The sequence below is a fragment of the Labrus mixtus genome, chromosome 16, assembly GCF_963584025.1.
Source record: "Labrus mixtus chromosome 16, fLabMix1.1, whole genome shotgun sequence".
NCBI lineage: Eukaryota > Metazoa > Chordata > Actinopteri > Labriformes > Labridae > Labrus > Labrus mixtus.
Genome location: NC_083627.1, coordinates 2,675,168 through 2,693,955, shown reverse-complemented (window position 1 = coordinate 2,693,955; position 18,788 = coordinate 2,675,168). Strand labels below are relative to the sequence as shown.

General features: G+C 44.5%; 1 protein-coding gene across 1 annotated transcript; it reads left to right on the top strand.

The window, feature by feature from the left end:
* Window positions 1-1,094: 1,094 nt before the first annotated feature.
* prrc2a (proline-rich coiled-coil 2A) lies at window positions 1,095-17,394 on the top strand. Its single transcript, XM_061060117.1, has 17 exons — window positions 1,095-1,246; window positions 4,594-4,745; window positions 5,852-6,029; window positions 6,163-6,259; window positions 6,380-6,461; window positions 6,554-6,697; window positions 6,894-7,135; window positions 7,260-7,348; window positions 7,503-7,654; window positions 9,064-9,166; window positions 9,251-9,440; window positions 9,642-9,734; window positions 9,957-10,497; window positions 10,620-10,876; window positions 10,987-11,320; window positions 11,441-11,690; window positions 11,815-17,394. The coding sequence occupies exons 2-17, from the start codon at window positions 4,631-4,633 to the stop codon at window positions 14,918-14,920; spliced, it is 5,973 nt and encodes a 1,990-aa protein (XP_060916100.1). The 5' UTR covers window positions 1,095-1,246; window positions 4,594-4,630; the 3' UTR covers window positions 14,921-17,394.
* Window positions 17,395-18,788: the final 1,394 nt, after the last annotated feature.

Sequence of the window (18,788 nt, the reverse complement as noted above, 5' to 3'; positions counted from 1 at the left end):
CCAGGTGTGTGACCTGGAATGCTGTCAATGCTTCTCCTTTTATCGGTGCATTTCTCTGCATCCTTTGAGTTTCTTTTCGCTTGCAGTAATATAAATTGTGGTATCTCATCATGAGTATCCTAAACTCAATCATTTTAAGGTCGATTAATCACTCTACAAACTTACATCGATAAATAAATCTCTGAATGTGTTCATTTTCTGTTGAATTGTATTTAATTATTTTTAGTATTTTGCATTTGTTATGTTCTTGCTGTTGTTTATGTTCTTCTGTGTTTAGTTTAGTTTGCACTTTGTAAACCTGTGTTTTGAAAAGGTGCTCTATAAATAGTTATTATTATTACTAACGTTTATTAAAACTGTATTTGACCGGCGTTGTTTTTAAGTTTTTCTTAAAATAGCTATGCATCAATTAAATCGTGACAGTTAATTGATTAATCGACTTATCCTGCACCTTTAAACCAGGTGTGTGACCTGAAATGCTCTCAATGCTTCTCCTTTTATCGGTGCATTTCTCTGCATCCTGTGAGTACATGTTTCTTTTCGCTTGCAGAAATATAAATTGTGGTATCTCATCTTTAAAATGCTTATCCTAAACTCAATCATTTTAAGGTCGATAAACTAACTTACATCAATAAATAAATCTCTGAATGTGTTCATTTTCTGTTGAATTGTATTTAATTATTTTTTGTATTTTGCATTTGTTATGTTCTTGCTGTTGTTTATGTTCTTCTGTGTTTAGTTTAGTTTGCACTTCGTAAACCTGTATTTTTAAAAGGTGCTATATAAATAAAGTTATTATTATTATTATTATTTTTATTAACGTTTATTTAAAACTGAATTTGACCAGCGTTGTTTAAATAAAAACCAGAGTCGCACTTTGTTGCCGTTAAGGTCCCAAACGGCTTCCATCTCACGGAATCACCCAGAAGCCGTTGACGGCTCTTCAGGTGACGGATCGAATCCTGAGCTACTCTTTTCTTTTTCTCCCTTTTTCATTTGTTTTTTTTTTACGGGAAAAAAAAGAAAGAAAAAACGAGTGCAAGTAAGCAGAATTTCATTATTATATGTAACACTCGTTGCTCAACTTACTCGCAAAGACCTTGTTGTGTGCGTGTGTTTGGCTGTGAAGGAGGGATAACGTTGCTTTTTAGCTGGCTGGGTCACTTTGCTAAAGAAAGCTAACGCGTTAGCATTAAGCTAACCTCATTCTGCGATACCACCTCGAGACAAGTCGGGACAAGACCAGGTCAGTGGCCGGAAAATGTTTCATGTTTCATTCAAACGCCGACTTTAAAACCCCAGTGTTGGACGGAAAATTACTATAACAATCGGATAGATAAAATGCTTCCCTAAGGAGGATGTTTTATGGATGTTTATTCTGTTTTTTGTGCGTGTTAAAGCGAAGCGACTTGGTTGTTGTTGCTAGCCAGCTAGCTTGGTAGCTTGTGTTCGCTAGCGGGTTAGTCACCGTCTTAAATGATAAAGTGTTGTCTGAATAACTACAATTAAATTAATTTCCTCTAGATTTTTGTTCAACATGCACGTTAGTTTTTTAAGCATTTATAACAGCTCGGTTGTAAATGGTGTACTAGACGGTGACAGAGGATAAATGTTAGCACAGGATGTTCGCCTGCAATGAACCGAACTAGTCCATTAGCTTTAAACTACATCCGGGTATGTAGGATTATTCCATACATTACTTTAAACTGATTTATTACATTTTCTGTTTGTTTACATGTTTGCAGGGTGATTGGTTTCTAAACAGTTTGATACCCTACCCGGTCTATGTTAACGTTTACATGCATGGGGCCTGCATCCACCGCCATTTTGTTTTGTTCTCCTAATAAAAACCTTTTTTTTTTTTTTTTTTTTTTAAATATGTGCGTTGCTCTGTGTAGACTTTGGATTTATGTGCAGCATCGTGTGATGGAACCCCCCCCCCCCCCAAGTGTGTGTTTAAAACGAAGCACCCTGCAGAGTAAAAGAGCAGTAAGATAATGTTACTGCAAAGGTGTTGAAAATGCATTATGAAACATGAACGCAGTCCCCCTCCCATCGCGAACACTGGGCCCTGTGTTAGCCTGTTAGCACCAGTTAGCTCCGCATTAAAGATATTTATGTGTCGGAATTTTGTAGTTAAAGCATTAGATTGGAGTTGTTGTTTGCATTGCCATAGCTACCTGATGATATAACCATTAGACAGCCACTTAACTATACACTGGTTATCGTTAGCTTTAGCTCCACAAGGCCTCTTTGTGGTGTACCTTGCTGCAGTTTGAGCTTGGCTGGCCCCTCTTAATCCCCACACACAACATGCAGTTGACCAGCCATCCCACGACCTAATTTTCTAATCTCATCTGGCTGCAGAGACACGGTGCAGCACTGCAGCTCGGGATTCAATCCGTGTACATGTTTGTTGTAGGTTCAGGGTCTTGTATTTATTTACTTTCTTCACAGTCATGTGTTCTGTAGATGATCAGAAGCATCACCTGTGCGTGGAAGTAAGAAGGTCGTTTGTTGCATTGTTTTGATTATGGTGTCACTTTCACTCCTGTTTTGAAACTGTAAGGCATTTATCAAAACATTGTGTTGTTCATCATCATACTCAGGGATGGTCACAGCAAGGGGCCACATTCATTTAATTCTCACTACCAGTGGGGCCAAATTGTAGAATACAAAAACGATTACAGTCAATTATGTCTCAAATTTAACTCAACATACACCAGTGATCAAATATTATTATGGACATATTTCTGGTTTTCATGAATTCATCAATTAATTGATATCAAAAAATTGACCTGAGGGCCATGTTGAGGGTTGATGGGGACCGCATGTGGTCCCCGGGCCGTCAGTTGCCCACCCCTGATCATACTGATGGCACCTGCCTTGTTGCATTTAAGTTGACTTGTTATTCAGGTCTACTAAAGACTCATAAAGCTGTCATGACTTGAGTTTCAAGTAACTCCACCTTTCAGTTTTTTAATTATACACAGCGATGGCGATATGGACCAAAACTCATATCTTGATATTGTTTAGCTGAATGGCGATACTTGATATATGTTGACATGTATTTTATTAACAGTGAAAACACATGGAAAATAAACTACCTCTTTGTGAATTTAAAAAGTAATATTATAAAATAAAAATGTTCCTTAAATACAATAAAAGAGAGAGAAAGGAGGAGCAGGGTTAAGAGGGACAGACAGTCATCATCAGTGATATGAGAAAAAGGTGACCTGGCACCTCTGTAACGTTATTTTAATGCAACATAAACTGTTTAGATATTAACGATATTGTCTTACCCTATATCTTGTTTGAAAATATATCGATATATCTTAAAAACTCAATATATTTCCCAGGCCTATATACACCTATAGCGTTATGCACAGACTGAGCAATGACTGTGTGGATTGCCTCGCATCATTTCTCCACTTCATACAGTGCATGTGAATAGAATAACTAATGTTATTTTTTGTGGCGTAATGATCTTAGGAGATCTGTTACTTCTCACTGATTGTTCTTAATGGGAGTCGGGTGGAGTGAGGAGCAGCAGTTGAACCTTCAGGAGACAGACAAATCTTTCTGGACTGGACAGATGTCAGCTCAAGTGTGTTTTATTGATGTGCAGTAAAAAATGAGTTCAAGCTAAAAGCCCAGCTGTTGCCATGGAGCCAACCCAGTCTCAAGGCAATGCATAGGGGAATATCATTTATAATGTGTTGTCATAGAAACCATGGTTCAGCTTTTCTCCCTGTCTTTTGAACAGTGTTTCCTGTGATTGGCTGTTTTACTGTATCAAGCTAGATCACATTAAACTGTATATGTGATGGAATTTTTCTGATTCTCCGATACATACATATTAAAAGGATACTGAAGTTATTCCATTGCTTCACCTGTCAGACCCCAGAAAGCTCGGGCAGAACCACAATTGTTCTTTCAAAAGCTGCAGAAATATTGGTGCATCTGCAACAATACACACAGTAAAACTTGTGCCATCAGGACTATACAATGTGAGCGACGTGGGTGTGACAAATAAATGTGTAAATAAGTGTTTTATCTAACAGTGGATAATCCCCTTAATACCAAAATGCAATTGTAGTTATCACCTACTGAGATTAACATAGTATTACTATTTGCATATACTTGTTTCAGTTCTATACGGTAACGCATTTTGGTGGAAGACACTCGTTAGTCTTTGTTTTGCAAAGCGACTTAAGATAAATCGAAGGTGTCACAAATGAGTAAATCTTTATGGACCAAATACTTAATTGTATATTTATCCCTACATACACACGGTTCATGTCTTGCAGTATATCAGGTTTCATGGAAACGGGTAACACATTCTTCTCACTGTTCTACTGTGAGTTTTTCTTTGAGTACTGAGATAAACCATACACCCCCAGCTGAGTAACCACTTTCACTTCTTTGAATCTGTCATGCGAGACCGTGTTTGATGGTACTTTTTGAGACAGTTAATGGTTTGCGAGGAGTTTTAAGCACACACTTGTATAATCAGCAGTTGAATTCTCACTTTCTATGAATACCTGGTGTCAAATCTCTCTCTCTTTCTCTATCTGTCTCTCTCTCTTTCAGTCTCAGGGCTCACCATACTCAATGAGCGGACAGCGCAATGTCAGAGCGCTCTGGGCAAACTGCAAAGGGGAAGGAAGGCAAAACCAAGTATGCGTCTCTCAACCTGTTTGATACATACAAAGGAAAGAGCCTTGAAGCACAAAAGCCTGTTGGTGAGTACTTCAGTTCTGTCATTGTCACAGCGTACTGTACATCTAGTATAATGTTTTGACGGAGGCGTTCTTTTCTTTATACCCAGGGAGTTGTTTTTCTTTCCTGTTTAATTCTGCCAGATGTTTTTTTTTGGCCATTTAAGATGTGCTGCTTGTTTTGTAATTGAACAGATCTGCAACGTCATATTTGGATTTACCCTTGTGTTGCTGCTGTTGTTGTGATTGAAAATGTCTGGCTGGGTTTTTGTCTCCTGACGCCAAGTACTGCAACTTTGATGCACCAGTCTGCTGTCTCCCTAAAAGCTTTGGTGCTTATTATCAGTACAGCAAGTCAATGATATACTGCATTATCTGAAAAGCTTGCCAACTGGAATTTGCTGATAATGTTTTTATTATTCAGAGGTATTTTATATATCCTTATTTACAGTTCTTTACTCCTGCCTTAGAGAGAAGAAAATGTTGTTACTCATAATGTGTCCCAACTGTAGAAATATTTAGAAGAAAATGATGCCTTTCCTGGGGGTTAGTAGCTCTCGAACTCTTGCATGTCAGCTGAGCCTCTGAGCCACTAAGCCTGACCCAAGACAGAGGCTTGCTTGTGGACCCTGTTTGACTTCTGTCAAATGTTTTATTCAGAAGCTCCCCACTAGATCTGAGCAGCTGTCCTCGTTTTGCAAACTACAGACCTCCCCTTCCTACATAGTGAAGCCATGGACTGCTGTGGTTTCTCTCGGCCTCAAGGCAACAAATAAGGGGATTGATATTCAGCATAGGTTTCCTTTTCAGAAGCGGAAGGCTTTTCCATGCTTCAGTGAGCATCAATATCCTGATACTTCTCCCTGAACTGTAATTGAAGTGGGTTGCTAAAGGTTTTTTAATGACATCTTAAAGCTTTTTTTCTAATTCATATTCATCTGAATCATCAGACTGAAACTACCCAGCCTCCATCCTTGTTGGATGTTCAGCATCCTAATTACGTGTCTGGCAAAGCAAGCAGCAGAAGCCATCCCTGTCATTGACTCCTCCTTGCCCCCAGTTGATTTAATTGGTATCAGGTTACAGTGGTCCATCTGTGCTAATGACCTCCTTTCCACTCTCAATATCAGTTCCCCCCCGCCATGGCCTGCAGTCTCTTGGTAAAGTTGCCTCCGCACGGCGTATGCCACCCCCTGCCAACCTGCCCAGTCTGAAGGCAGAGAACAAAGGCAACGATCCCAACGTCTCGCTCGTTCCCAAAGACGGCTCAGGATGGGCAAGCAAACAGGAACAAGCAGACCCAAAGAGGTAGGCCCTCTAGCAGCGTTTAGCAACCTTTTATATCACAGACTTTAATTTGTTTTAAGTTTCAACAATAGGTAGGAGAAAGTTTTCATTGATCTCTTTCTCCTGTTTGTGACTTTTTTTTTTCTTCTCTCAGTACCGATGCATTGTCAGCACCGCAGCCGGAATCGCAGCAGCCTGTGGCTTCAACGACACCTGCACCGACACGCCCGAAAACCCCGCCAGTTTCAGAGGTACACACAAGTTCAGATACATGAATGCAAACTTCTATAGTAATGTGCATGGGTATTTATAGCCTCAGTTGGCGAGTGTAATATACAGTTTCTCTCTTTGTGTGCCTCCTGTCCCCCCAGGCTCCGGCCCCAGCTTCAACCCAGGCCGTAGGGGCAAGGTCCTGGGCACAGGCCAGTGTTACACATGGAACACAAGGGGATGGTGAGTACTGTTTTCTATACCTCTTGATAGACATGTGCTACCTGTTGGGGAGAACAAAACAAACAATCTCCCCTTCACCTCCCTATCTGCAGGTGGAAAGGGATCAAACCTACCGTCGCCATTCTCTCGCGAGGAATTTCCCACCCTGCAGGCGGCTGGCGACCAGGACAAAGCTGGCAAAGAACAGGCCACTGCAGATCAGTGGTATGGGCCCGGACCAAGCCTCCGCCCCCAGAGTGAGTAATAATGATCAGTCATTTAGTTTAATCTCTTAAATTAAAGTTGCAGGTTCAGTAACTTATTAAAATAAAAATCTGATTAAGTGCTCCAAACGGATGTTATCTTTCTAAATATATGGCTTGGTATCGCTGATCTTTTAGTGCCCATAAATCATACTGACTGCTTTGTCCTCTCGTGTTTTTCTTTCCTCAGACGTTACAAGTTGGCGGGACGGTGGGGGCCGAGCCCTGGCACCCACCATGTCTGGGGAGGGGGCAGCGGAGGGTGGCACTGGTGGGGTTCTGGTGATGGATGGGGCAGCTGGGGTCCCCCCTCCGAACTCTCAGTCCCTCGGGCCACCTAGAAACCCTCCCGCAGGCAGCCCCGCATTGCCCCTTCCCCAGCCCCCCGTGGGGCCTGGGTTCCCCCAATACCGAGGGATCATGCCTCCCTTCGTAAGTTTTCTCTTACTTTTCATGAGGTTTGAATTCAGGATTTTTTCTGTCGTTTCACGATTGCTAAGCTCTTTTAGTTCTGTTTGTTCTGAACCTCATCTCCTTTTGTATTTTTTATTTTTAGATGTATCCTCCCTACCTGCCCTTCCCGGGCCCTTATGGCCCTCAGGGACCATACAGGTACCCAGCACCTGGAGAGGGGCCCCCTCCAAGGTATGCTCCGTCAGTTCTAAAGCGTGTATTCTATATATATTTTAGTGGTAGTTTATTCATTTGATTTTTTTTTCGGTTGATATTAAACTAACTTTTGAATGTTCACAATTATTTTCAACATTCATCTTACAAACAACCTCATTCCCACTTTCAGGTTCTCTCGTAGCCAGGGCGGTCCTGACGGCAGGCCTCAGGGGGGCCCACGTGACGCAGGTGGAGAGGTGGTAAAGCGTCCCTCTATCCTAAAGCAGGATGACCTGAAGGAGCTGGACGAGCTGGACCACGATGGAGACGAGGGCTGGGCAGGTAAATACAACTTTGTTTCTTTTATCAGAGATATACATTTAATTGAATGTAAAAAGAAAAGATTGGCTAAAAAAGGCGATCCATATTTGGCTGGAAGATGAGTGCTTCATGCCATATTGTAGAAAACCAATTATGAGAACATGAAATCGAAGTCTTGATCAATCTGGAACATTCAGAAATGTCTTAACACACTTATTGTTTAAAGCTCTTGGTCTTGTACATGCAATACATCGTATGTTTCATTTAGAGCAGGTGTTCTCGTGTAGTGAGTCAGGACCTAAAAGTGGGACGCCAAGCATGTGAATGTGTGCCTGGAGAAAAGAATGTTTAAAAAAGTCTATGATGCATTTGTCTTCAGTCTTTTTTTCTGTAACATGTTATGTTCCATCTTAGGTCCACACTGCACCATTTTTTATTAAATACATTTTCATGGTTGAAAATTGGGTTCCTTATTTAGGAGGTAGTGGTGGATCATGAGCATAGACTGTAAATATAAATGGACAAAGCCTGAGTTACGTCAACCATCTGTTACGGCAGGGGGCTCTGGAGGCTCAGCAGCAGCAGCAGCCGCCATGCTGGAAATGCTGTCTCACCCTAACTTTCAGTCAACCTAACGACAGGCTGAGAGCTGGAGCTGAGGCGGGTTTTAAGCCTCTTGATGCACCAATACATCGTGCCCACCGGTCAGTCATGCCAGCTACACACCTAACTATGGATAATGGAATGATTCATAAAATCTACAAAATCAAAACCTAAGCCAGCCTAAAGCGGACTCTCCATGAACTGCAAGATTTTGCACTTCCGCATTGGCTTCATTTTTCAAGACCGGTGATTGCCGCTTGGTCATGAGGCTAGACCAGTTAAGAACCACTGAGTCAGAGCATATCAGAAATAAGAAAAAGGCAGATGAAACAGGCAGTCCTGCTGTTGCCATGGTGATTTCAGATGCTGTCTGTTACGTTACGAGCACACCCAGTTAGGAAATAAAGTCCCTAAGTCGGGGTATGGGCTCGTGGCTGTGCGAGTGTGTGCAGTCGTATGACCAAAATATCAGACATGCATGTTCTGACTGGTTGGGAGAAGCTGATCAGGTTTTGATCAGCTGTCATGCCTCGGTGTATATTGCACGACTGATGATGCACGATCAGGCTGAAATTTGGCCCAACTTAAAAATAAGTTGTACGATTTGAAAATCTGGTCTCAATCAGGGGTTAAACTGCACAGTGTATGACCGGCTTTAATGAGGTTGATGCTTGCTTTATAGCTTAGCAGATATTTCTGCAAATGTTGTTTCTGGCTGACCAAAGCAGAAATGTTGCAGTCCCAAAAGGCAGCTCAGATGAGAAGGATGGGAGGCTTATCAAAGTGAAAGTCATTTACCAAACGTGTTTTTTTTTTTCTCTTTAAAGGTGCTCATGAGGAGATTGATTACTCCGCCAAGTTGAAGTTCAGTGACGATGAAGGAGATGAGGAAGGGGAAGAACAGAGAACCGAGGGCAACCATGACACCTGGTATGCGAGCAAGTATATTTCATGTGATAACTTTATTATAACAAACGGCATCATCATTTTTAAATGTGCATATTTTGTCCTCAGTGAGCAGCAGCGGCCCCAGGATGCCCCCCCTGCAAGCTCACGATCTCGTGCATCGGACAGTGGTGGAGAAACCCGCCGCACCCCTCCCACTAATGCGGATAATGGCCCCCAACCCCCCTCCAGTAAGCCAGGATGGGCCGAGGAGGGAGGCAGTGGCTGGGGTGCTCAAGGAGCGCCTCCCAATTACCAGGTAGCAGCAAAATACATTTTAGCATCAAGGTTTAGCCAAGGCAGGTGGAACTACAGCTGTGTGTTGTAAAGACCAAAATAACAAGACAAGGTATAACATTTTAGGAAACTTATTTTGGGGCATAGTTGTCAACGGTCTTATGTTTTTGTCAGCGTAGATAATTGTGGTGGAGCATGGCTAACTGTGTCTGCCTGTATACAGGGGCGCAGGCCTCGATTGGGTGGTTTCCGGGAGCAGCCCTCCCCCCCACCAGGGCCGCTCCTTGGACAAGGGCCTTACTGCTTTTACCGACAGGTAGACATCTGGACAGGGCCTCATAGACAATTCATTTCTATCATTATCTCATCCACCGGTCGAATGGGAAAAGTCATCATTAAGTTTGATTTTGCGTTTTACATTTGAGTTGAATTACAGTTGATGTCATTTTATAAAACATCTTCTTAACTTCTTCATAGTGATGTCATATGAGGACTTTGACTTGCATTATAGAACATCAAATATTTTCTAATTGTTCAGGAACGGCCCCACAACCAGGGTGCCTCTGTAGGCGTGGGAAAACCTGTTCCAGCCCAGAATCAGCCAGCAGCTGGGGGGCATACACCTCCTCCTCAGCCAGGCCTGCTGGGCCCTGGAGCCCCGGGAGAAGACGAGGACGAGACTTGGCGTCAGCGTAGGAAGCAGTCATCAACAGAGATCTCAGCTGCGGTGGAGCGAGCCCGTCGACGTCGTGAGGAGGAAGAGCGTAGGATGGAGGAGGAGAGAAGAGCGGCCTGCGCTGAGAAGCTGAAGAGGTTGGACGAGAAGCAGCAACAGCAGCAGGGCAGTAACACAGGAGAGGGCGGCAGTGCAACTCCCAGCCTTGATGGAAACTCTACAGCTGCCACAGCAGGCAGCCCGAGTCCTTCTATTTCAGCCTCCTCCCCCAACATCAGCCAGCCCCCATCCCCATGTGTCGACCCTGAGGAGCCTCCATTGCTGACTGTCCAGACGGGGTCCAGTCCTGTAGTCAGTGACCGACAGCGAGCCAGCAGCAACAGCAGCTATGACTCCAGTGCAGGTGACTTATTTTTAACATGATGATGGTCTGATATTTTGCTCTTTTTTTTTGATGAGAAAGATGAAATAAAGCTTCTTGATTACATTCAATGATTTAATTCTTACACCTTCTTTCGCGCTCAGACATCCAGCCGTGTCCCCAGCCAACCATCCCACAGCCACAGCAGCCGACGCTGGAAGTGCCTCTAGTTGGAGAAACTAAGGATGAGACCATGGGAGGTCCTCCCATTCGTGCAGGAAGTGGAGGTGAAAGAGGAGTTGACCCCGTAAAAATTGAAAATATTGGAGGGGGAGCAGGTCGTCAAGCCGGTGGTCCTCCTGGACAGGGTTATTCCAAGTACCAGAAGTCTCTTCCACCACGTTTTCAGAGGCAGCAGCAAGTAAGTACTGACTTTGTAGTTTTAGTACAGATTTTGATTAAATGGTAATTCCATTTAACTTCACCATAGCTCTTTACAAATAAAAGCTTCATACATTTATTTCTCTGTAGGAGCAGCTCCTGAAGCAGCAGCAGCAATGGCAGCAGCAGCAGCAACAACAACAACAACAGCAGCAGCAGCAGCAGCACAGCCAGGCATCACAAAGCCAGCTGTCCCCCCAGCCTCAAGCTCCACAGGGTCCTTCACCGGGTCCAACACCACAGCCGCAGGGGCCTGGACCCAAGCAGCCTGGGCCCCTGTATCAACCAAGCAATATGGTTCGACCTCCACCACTGCCAATGAATTTCGACCCCCGCTGGATGATGATGCCCTACATGGACCCTCGTATGATGCAGGGCCGGCCTCCACCTATGGACTACTATTCAGCTGGCATGCACCCATCAGGTAAGTGGATTTAAAAGTGATCTATCTGCAAGATCTGATTGAACACCATAAAGATAAATAATCTAAAAACAGCTATATTACAAAAGATATTTTCCTGTAAAACGTTCTTCTCTATTACAGGACTTATTGCGCGTGAGCGTTCTGACTCAGGAGGATCGGGTTCAGACCCCTTTGACAGGCAGCAGCAGCAGCAGCAGCAGCAGCAGCAGCAGCAGCATCCTGGGCACCCTCACCGTGGGACTCCCCCTATGGATCCCAAGCTTGCATGGGGACCGGAGGTATTTCCTGGAGGAGGGGAGGGCCGAGGGCTAACATCCCCCCTCAGGCAGAAGCAAGCTTTGGAGGAAGACGATGGGTCTAAAGGACCCAGGTATGGATATGTTTGTCACTTTGGGGGAGATTATTGTTTGTTAAAAAGAGGATGATTTGATTCTTCTTTTTTTTTCTGGGTTAACCTAAAATTTAATGGATCAATGCCTCATTTTTTTTTACAGTGACACTCCTCCCCACCGAATTAGAGAGGGTGGACTGGGACCAATCCAGCAACCCAGTTCCAACTCCGGGCCTTCCAATCAGACTCCACCTCCAGTTGGCACCCAAGTTGGGAGCCAAGGAGGTGGTCATCACCCTCATCACTACATTAGCGGAAGGGGCAACTACAGCAATTTCCCTGACCAGGGTGGAAGGATGATTCCACACCAACAGCAGCAGAGAGCGGCTGAGCGGGGAAACCAGCCACACAGCTTCACCCACCAAGATGAAGGTCCTCCCCGAGGAGCTCAACAAGGCCAGATATGGGGGCCCCCACACCCTCACTATGATCGCAATGGCCGTGCAGATCTCCCCTCTATTGAAAGCAATTCTCATCACCACCATCATCATGGCCACCACCCTCAGCAGCCTCACTTCCATCTCCACCCCAATAAGCCAGAAAACAGCCGTGAGAGGGTTGTTGAGGCCGCTGCCAAGAAGACAGACTCTTCTCCTCCAATCCACCAACCTTCTCTCTCATCTTCCTGCTCTTCTTCCTCCTCCTCCTCTGCTAGAGAAGATGGAAATGTCAAAGTTGCCCCGCATCATCACCCATCACAGAGAGAGAGTGAAGCTGTGGTTGCTCACACTGTTGGTGAAAGAGGCAGCAGTGTTGGAGGCAGCAGCCACGTGAAACAGGAGAAAACAGGCCAGGTATATGCTCCACATTCCTCTGTCACTGCTACCCCATCTTCCTCCCAACATGGCAGTCATACTCATCCTCAGCAGCAGCAGCATCACCATCATAAACCAAACCAAAGAGGGGGGCGAGACCACAAGACAGAGACCCAGTGGGGCCCAAGGCCCGGCAGTAGCCACATGGGTGGAGGGTCCTCTCACGGCAGGAGGGCCAACAATGCAGGAGGTGGGAACAACTCCCGTGGAGGTGATGACTCTTCCAACCCTCAAACGGACCACAAACCCTCCAACCAAGCAGGAGGCGGCAACGCCAACAAGAGAGCTGGCCCCATCAAGAAGCCAGTGCTAAAAGAAATGAAGAAAGATGGAGTGGATGTTGATGGAGGAGAAAAAACAGGTGTAGGTTTTGGGAAAGATAAAGAGCAAGATGGGGCTCAAACCGCCTCAATGAAGCAGGAAGCCTCCGTGGTCTCCCAGAATACATCAGCTCCATCTAAAGATGAGACCGCTCAGACAGCCAAACCCAGGAACGGAGGCAAAGAACGATCAACAGGAGGCGGTGGAGGAGCGTCGGGTAGAGGATCAAAAGATCTAGACTCAACCTCATCAGGATTTACAGGTTCCGCCTCAAGGAGGGACAGGGACCGCTCGTTTGAGAGAGGAGGTGGCCCGCCCCACCATCATGGAGTCCCAGCCAAAGGCAGCAGAGCCAGTCGTGGACGAGGAGGGGAGTTCTACGGGCGCGGCCGTGGCTATCGTGGCACCTACACGGCCACAGCTGGGCCAGCTGGTGGTGGTAGAGGAAGAATGGGAGGCAGAAGTGGCAGAGATTACCGCTCATCTGTTGCCGGTGGTCACCACCATGAGTCCAAGGCGGAGGGTGGTGGTGGTGGTGGTAGGCATGGTCAGGAGCGTTCACAGCATAACCCTGCCAGGGCCAGGAACCGAAGTGAAACCCGCAGCGAAGGATCTGAGTATGAAGAGATCCCCAAGAGAAGGAGGGAGAGGGGTTCAGAGACTGGCAGTGAGAGTGGTGCCAGTGACCTCGGTCACTCAGACAAAGACGACAGCCAGAAACCCAACGCCAAGAATGGTTCAAACACCACTGGCAACAGCTCCATGTCATCTGCACCACCCAGAGGTTCCCAAGCCCGGGTTTTTACCCCCAGGGGCGTGCCCTCTAGGAGGGGGAGGGGTGGTGGTGGTGGTGGTGGAGGAGGAGGAAACATCTACAGAAGCAGCGGCAATGTTGGAGGACCGACTGGAGGACACAGAGTTGGATCCAACTCTTCCTCTCATGGCGGGCCTTTAAAGGCATCGACCTCAGCCCGAAAGCAGCATGGCCCGCCACAAACGTCGGGGCCAAAAGACTTGGGCAGGGGAGGAAATGGAGGCGAGAAGAAAGATAAGACCGCTGATGCAAGTCAAACTCAAAGTCAGGGGTCAAATCCCCCTCAGCCATCATTGCCAGCCGCAACTCCCACCGCTGTAGGTTCCACTGAAAATGGAGTAGTTGCGACCCAGCAACCTTCAACCAACCCTACATCAAACTCTGGAGGGCCAAATCCCCTCCCTTTGCCTGCTAACCGTGGATTCCCTCCGGGTGGGTTCGAGCGACCACCTAGACGTCGTCGTCATGGGCGTTCTCAGCATCAGCAGGACAAGCCACCGCGCTTCCGGCGACTGAAGGAGCGAGAGAATGCTGCGAGGATAAACGGAGGTGTGGGGGTCATAGGGGGAGGACGGCCCTCTTCTCCCTCCTTGAATTCAGTTCAGGACAGTAACGGAGCCCCGACCTCTGCTCCCGTGACGAGCAACGCCCAGAATTCTAACCACAGCACCGCAGTAACTAACAACAATAACAGTAGTGTTGGGCATCTCGGCAACGCAAACAGCCACCACCATCACCACTACAACCAGGGCGGTACTGGGCAGCCCCACACCCAGCATCACCACAGCCATGGAGCAAAGTCTCCCGACTTCACCAACCAGAACTCAGATCAGGCCAATGAGGAGTGGGAGACCGCCTCGGAGAGCAGCGACTTCACAGAGTTCAGAGACAGGGAAGGCGGAGGAGGGAAGTCTTACTCTTCTCACCATCCCCACCACATGGGAAGAGGAGGAGGAGGAGGAGGAGGAGGAGGAGGAGGGGGGGGCGGCGGCGGCGGAGGAGGAGGAGGTGGTGGTGGAAGTGCGGTCGAGCGAGATATGACGGGCAAAGAGCCCTTGGCTAATAAAAGAAGCTTCTCGAGCCAGCGCCCTGGTATGGAGCGACAGAACCGGCGGGTCAATACTGGAGGATCCGGAGGAGGGGGAGGAAGAGGTCCACGAGGTCAACCCGGTGGGGGCTCCAATGGGCCTGGCAATGGAGGTGGTGGCAACCGTGGAGACAAGCGTGGAAACTGGCCCTCCCCAAAAAATAGGAAGTGATGGAACATTTCAGAACATTTTCAGATGCCCCCACCCCCACCCCCCCATCTACATTTAGACCACCCTATTCCATCTTAATCCCTTTTGATAATTATTTCACGGCTTATCTATCGGCATCCCTAAACATGTTAGTGTATTGTACAGTATATGGAGATGGTATTCACGTTCACTCAAGCACCCCACCCGTGTCTCCTTCCTCCTCCTGCACCCATCTACTCTCTACCGTCCGTTAATGTAAATTTATCTCCATTTGTTCCGTCTTGCTCTCCGTTCAGTTGTGCCCCCCCTTTACCTTCTCCCTTCAAAATCTCGACCCAGTTGGAATTGTTAAGCATGTGGTTCTGCAATAGAGATGCACGTGGTTTTGACAGAAGACATTCACACAGAGCTCCACACACACTCACATTTACAAGCACAAATATGACATCTCTTTAAACACATGCAGTCATGTGGGTGCAAATTGAAAATGTGGGATTACATTGGCAGAAATGTTTGGATTGGGCTAATTTTTATATTTATGTACCTGTGTATATTTCTACCACACTTTGGCCTTGGGTGGTATACAGTAGTGCAGATCTGCATTACTTCCCTCGCAAAGGGAAAGAGTGCAGCTTCATCTTTTAACAAGAACAATGTAACATAAGATGTTTTGTTTTTCTTTGTCTGTTTTTGGCCCCCGTGTCCGTTTAGTTTCAGCCTCTGGGAAATGTTAGGGGTGTGTATTTTTTTCTTCTTAAGGCAGGTCATTAAAACACCTTTTTACTAAATTCCCCCATTCTGTTGACTTTTTGGTCTCCTGCAAAGTACGTCTTTGATTACTGTGATGAAGTACTACTGCTCAGCGCTCACTTACCTACACTTCCATTGATTTCAACAACTCCTGAAACACTTTTTTACTCCTCCAAGGTGAAAAACCTATTAATCTTACACGGGGTAAAGTGAGTTAAATGGAAAAAGTAGGTCATGGTGGAATAAAGGAAAATGTTTGCTTCAATAGGTGATTTAATATGTTTTAATAAGCACTCCTTGTAGTATAAAAATCCATGTTGGTTTTTTTCTTTTCTTTCTGTTGTTGGGCGATGTGATGAAACAGGACAGGTACTCTGTCTGGGCCCAGAGTACAGAGCTAGGTTAAGTATTGTACTATGACACCCCCCCGTGTTCTCTTACTGTTTTCTTGGGGAGACCCCTCACACCTTCAAGGACTGCTTCCAAGAGCTCCGTGTTGGAGGAAGTATTTTAAAAGTGTGTGTTCTTAGGATGGATGGCGGATTACAGAACATGGTGGCGACCAAGAAGCCCACACAAATTGAATTCAGGACAATGCTGAAATGTTTGACGAAACGAGTCAATCTGCTCGGCTAATCACACGGTTTCTGCTCGCAACAAATAATGCTGACCTGGAGTGTTGCAGAAATGTTGGATTGATGTAGGATTACACTTGTAAACATAGTTTGTATCATAAAAAAAAACTAAAATGGTGCACAGCTAGAAAAAAAAAAAAAAAAAAAAAAGACCGAAGATGACATCCAGTGTGAACTAAATCGATTTAAACATCTGCATCAATTCTGTCACTGCTGTAAGTTGGGGTTTGTTTGTTTACTGACACAGTTTGAAGATCTTCTCTGGGATGTTGTGTGTAGGGCATTTTACGATATGTGTATGGGTGTGCGTGCTTGTGTGTGCGTGTGTGTGTGTTTTCTGGTCTAAGTGTAATAACTTGGGGACGGGGTGGGGACCAGAGGGGTTAACGTGAATGGCAAGCACTTTTTTCTGCCTTTGCCCACACTTGATTTAACCAGTATCATAAAGACAATTCTACTGTTTCTTAAATACATCCACGTATATACATTCAGCTGTGTGTATATGTCCATCATCCAAATGAAGAACATGTAGTGAAAAACTTCACCAGTTCTTTTGTGTGTGTGTGTGTGCGTGCGTGTGTAATTTTAAGAATACATTCTTCTGCAGGCAAGTGAAGTTGGACATATATTATTTTTCACTCTGAGCATGAACACACACACCCATGGGTGCAGCTTGCCTTGCCTGTTACTGGTTCATACATTGATAGCTGTACACTTAACACTGGCTCAAAGAGTCCTTCATCCCTCCTTAACTCTTATTGTTGATGTGCGCATTATTTTATGTATCCATGTTTAAAACTAAGAAAACAAAAAGTAGTGTATTCCAGAAAAATTACTCAAAAGATTGTACTGTTTCCAGCATTACCGAGGTACCTGGAGTGGTTCAAACTGTTTTTAGCATTTATGGTTTTATTAATGGAACCGTGATATACACACATGTATGTATATTGGTATGTATCTAAGTTTTGTCTACCCCAACTTACATTCCCACAAACAAATGTTGCCATTTTTAGTTCAAGGGAGCAATGTACAAGCAGAGAAGTGTCTTATTATAATAAAGTTATACAGAGAAGGCAAAGTTAAATAAACTACTTTTGATTTAATGGAAAATGTTTTTACCGTGTCTCATTCTTTTCAAGTCGATGAACTGCCCTACGAAGGCAAAGTGCAGATACTGGGAAATTCACTTTTTTTTTTCTTACCAATCTAAAGTGCTGTTTTCACTCTTCAATGTGTGAGACTTTTAGTCTACCAGAGAGATCAGGGTTTTAAGTTACAGTGTGTGTAAAAGTGCACTGTGAAACCAGAGGCAGTTTGCCTTAGTTTGAGGACCAACTTTGAAAATGACTAATGTTTCTCTGTGTGTTTGTAAACGCCCCATCAGGAATATACAAAAACCGTCAATGTAATCGCACTACCTACTGTGGAGGTTATTAACAGCAATCATGTATTTAAAATGAAAATTACAGGAAAAGCGAGATATGTGAGGTTGTCAAATATATTTTCGATACTTTGTGATATCTGTGTTTTGATCTCTGTTTTTAATGTACAAAATTACCCAAGCTTAAAAAAAACTACAGATCTTCAGACATATTTTTACTTTTGGAGTCTCAAAAAGATGCAAAATGTATCATTATATCTCTTAGCACTGAGTAAATGTTGATGCATATTTTATTGGACAGGTTTGTGTGAGAGGAATTAGTCCATCAAAAATAGCAGGTCAACTCCTGCACAGTCTACATTGCACAGATACATCGGCAGCGTTTGGTACCAGAACATTCCCAATGTTTTTGTCCAATTTAGACAGTTTGCAGGAGTTTACTTGCAATTTATGATCAATGAAAATGGCTAGGACTTTTTTTTAGTCCATGTTGAAGTTTCTTTGGGTGAGATATTGAACCCCAAGTTGATCCTGATGGCACAGCCAGTGGTGTTTGTATGGGTAAGAACAGGGTTAGTTAGTACTGATGCACACATACACATACAGCATCATCTGCCATCAGTTTGTGAATGGGTGAATGAGATGTAATGTAGAGCTCTTTGAGTGGTTAGAAGACTGGAAAAGCACTTCACAAGTACAGTCTGTTGACATTTATAATTAAATAAGAGACACCAACTAGAAGTGCTTAGTTTATTTTATAATGAAATAGAGGCGAGCATGGATTGAAAAAATTAAGTCAAGGTTATGTCACCTAAAATTTTATATATTTCAATATTGTAAAAAAGATAATAACAGAATTTCAATGAATAAATTATATTAGATAGATAGATAGATACTTTATTGATCCTGATGGAAATTCAAAGCATCCAGTAGCAGGTTACAAAGACATGATATGAAACATTTGTTACAAATTAAACCACAAAACCGACATATATATTAACCCCAAAAAACATTTAAAGAATACTCCTAGATGAATCAAACTTAAACTGTGCAATTAAAATAGACTTATACAAGAAATGTACATAACCCGTGAAGGGATAAAAATATATGTGAGATTTAAAGC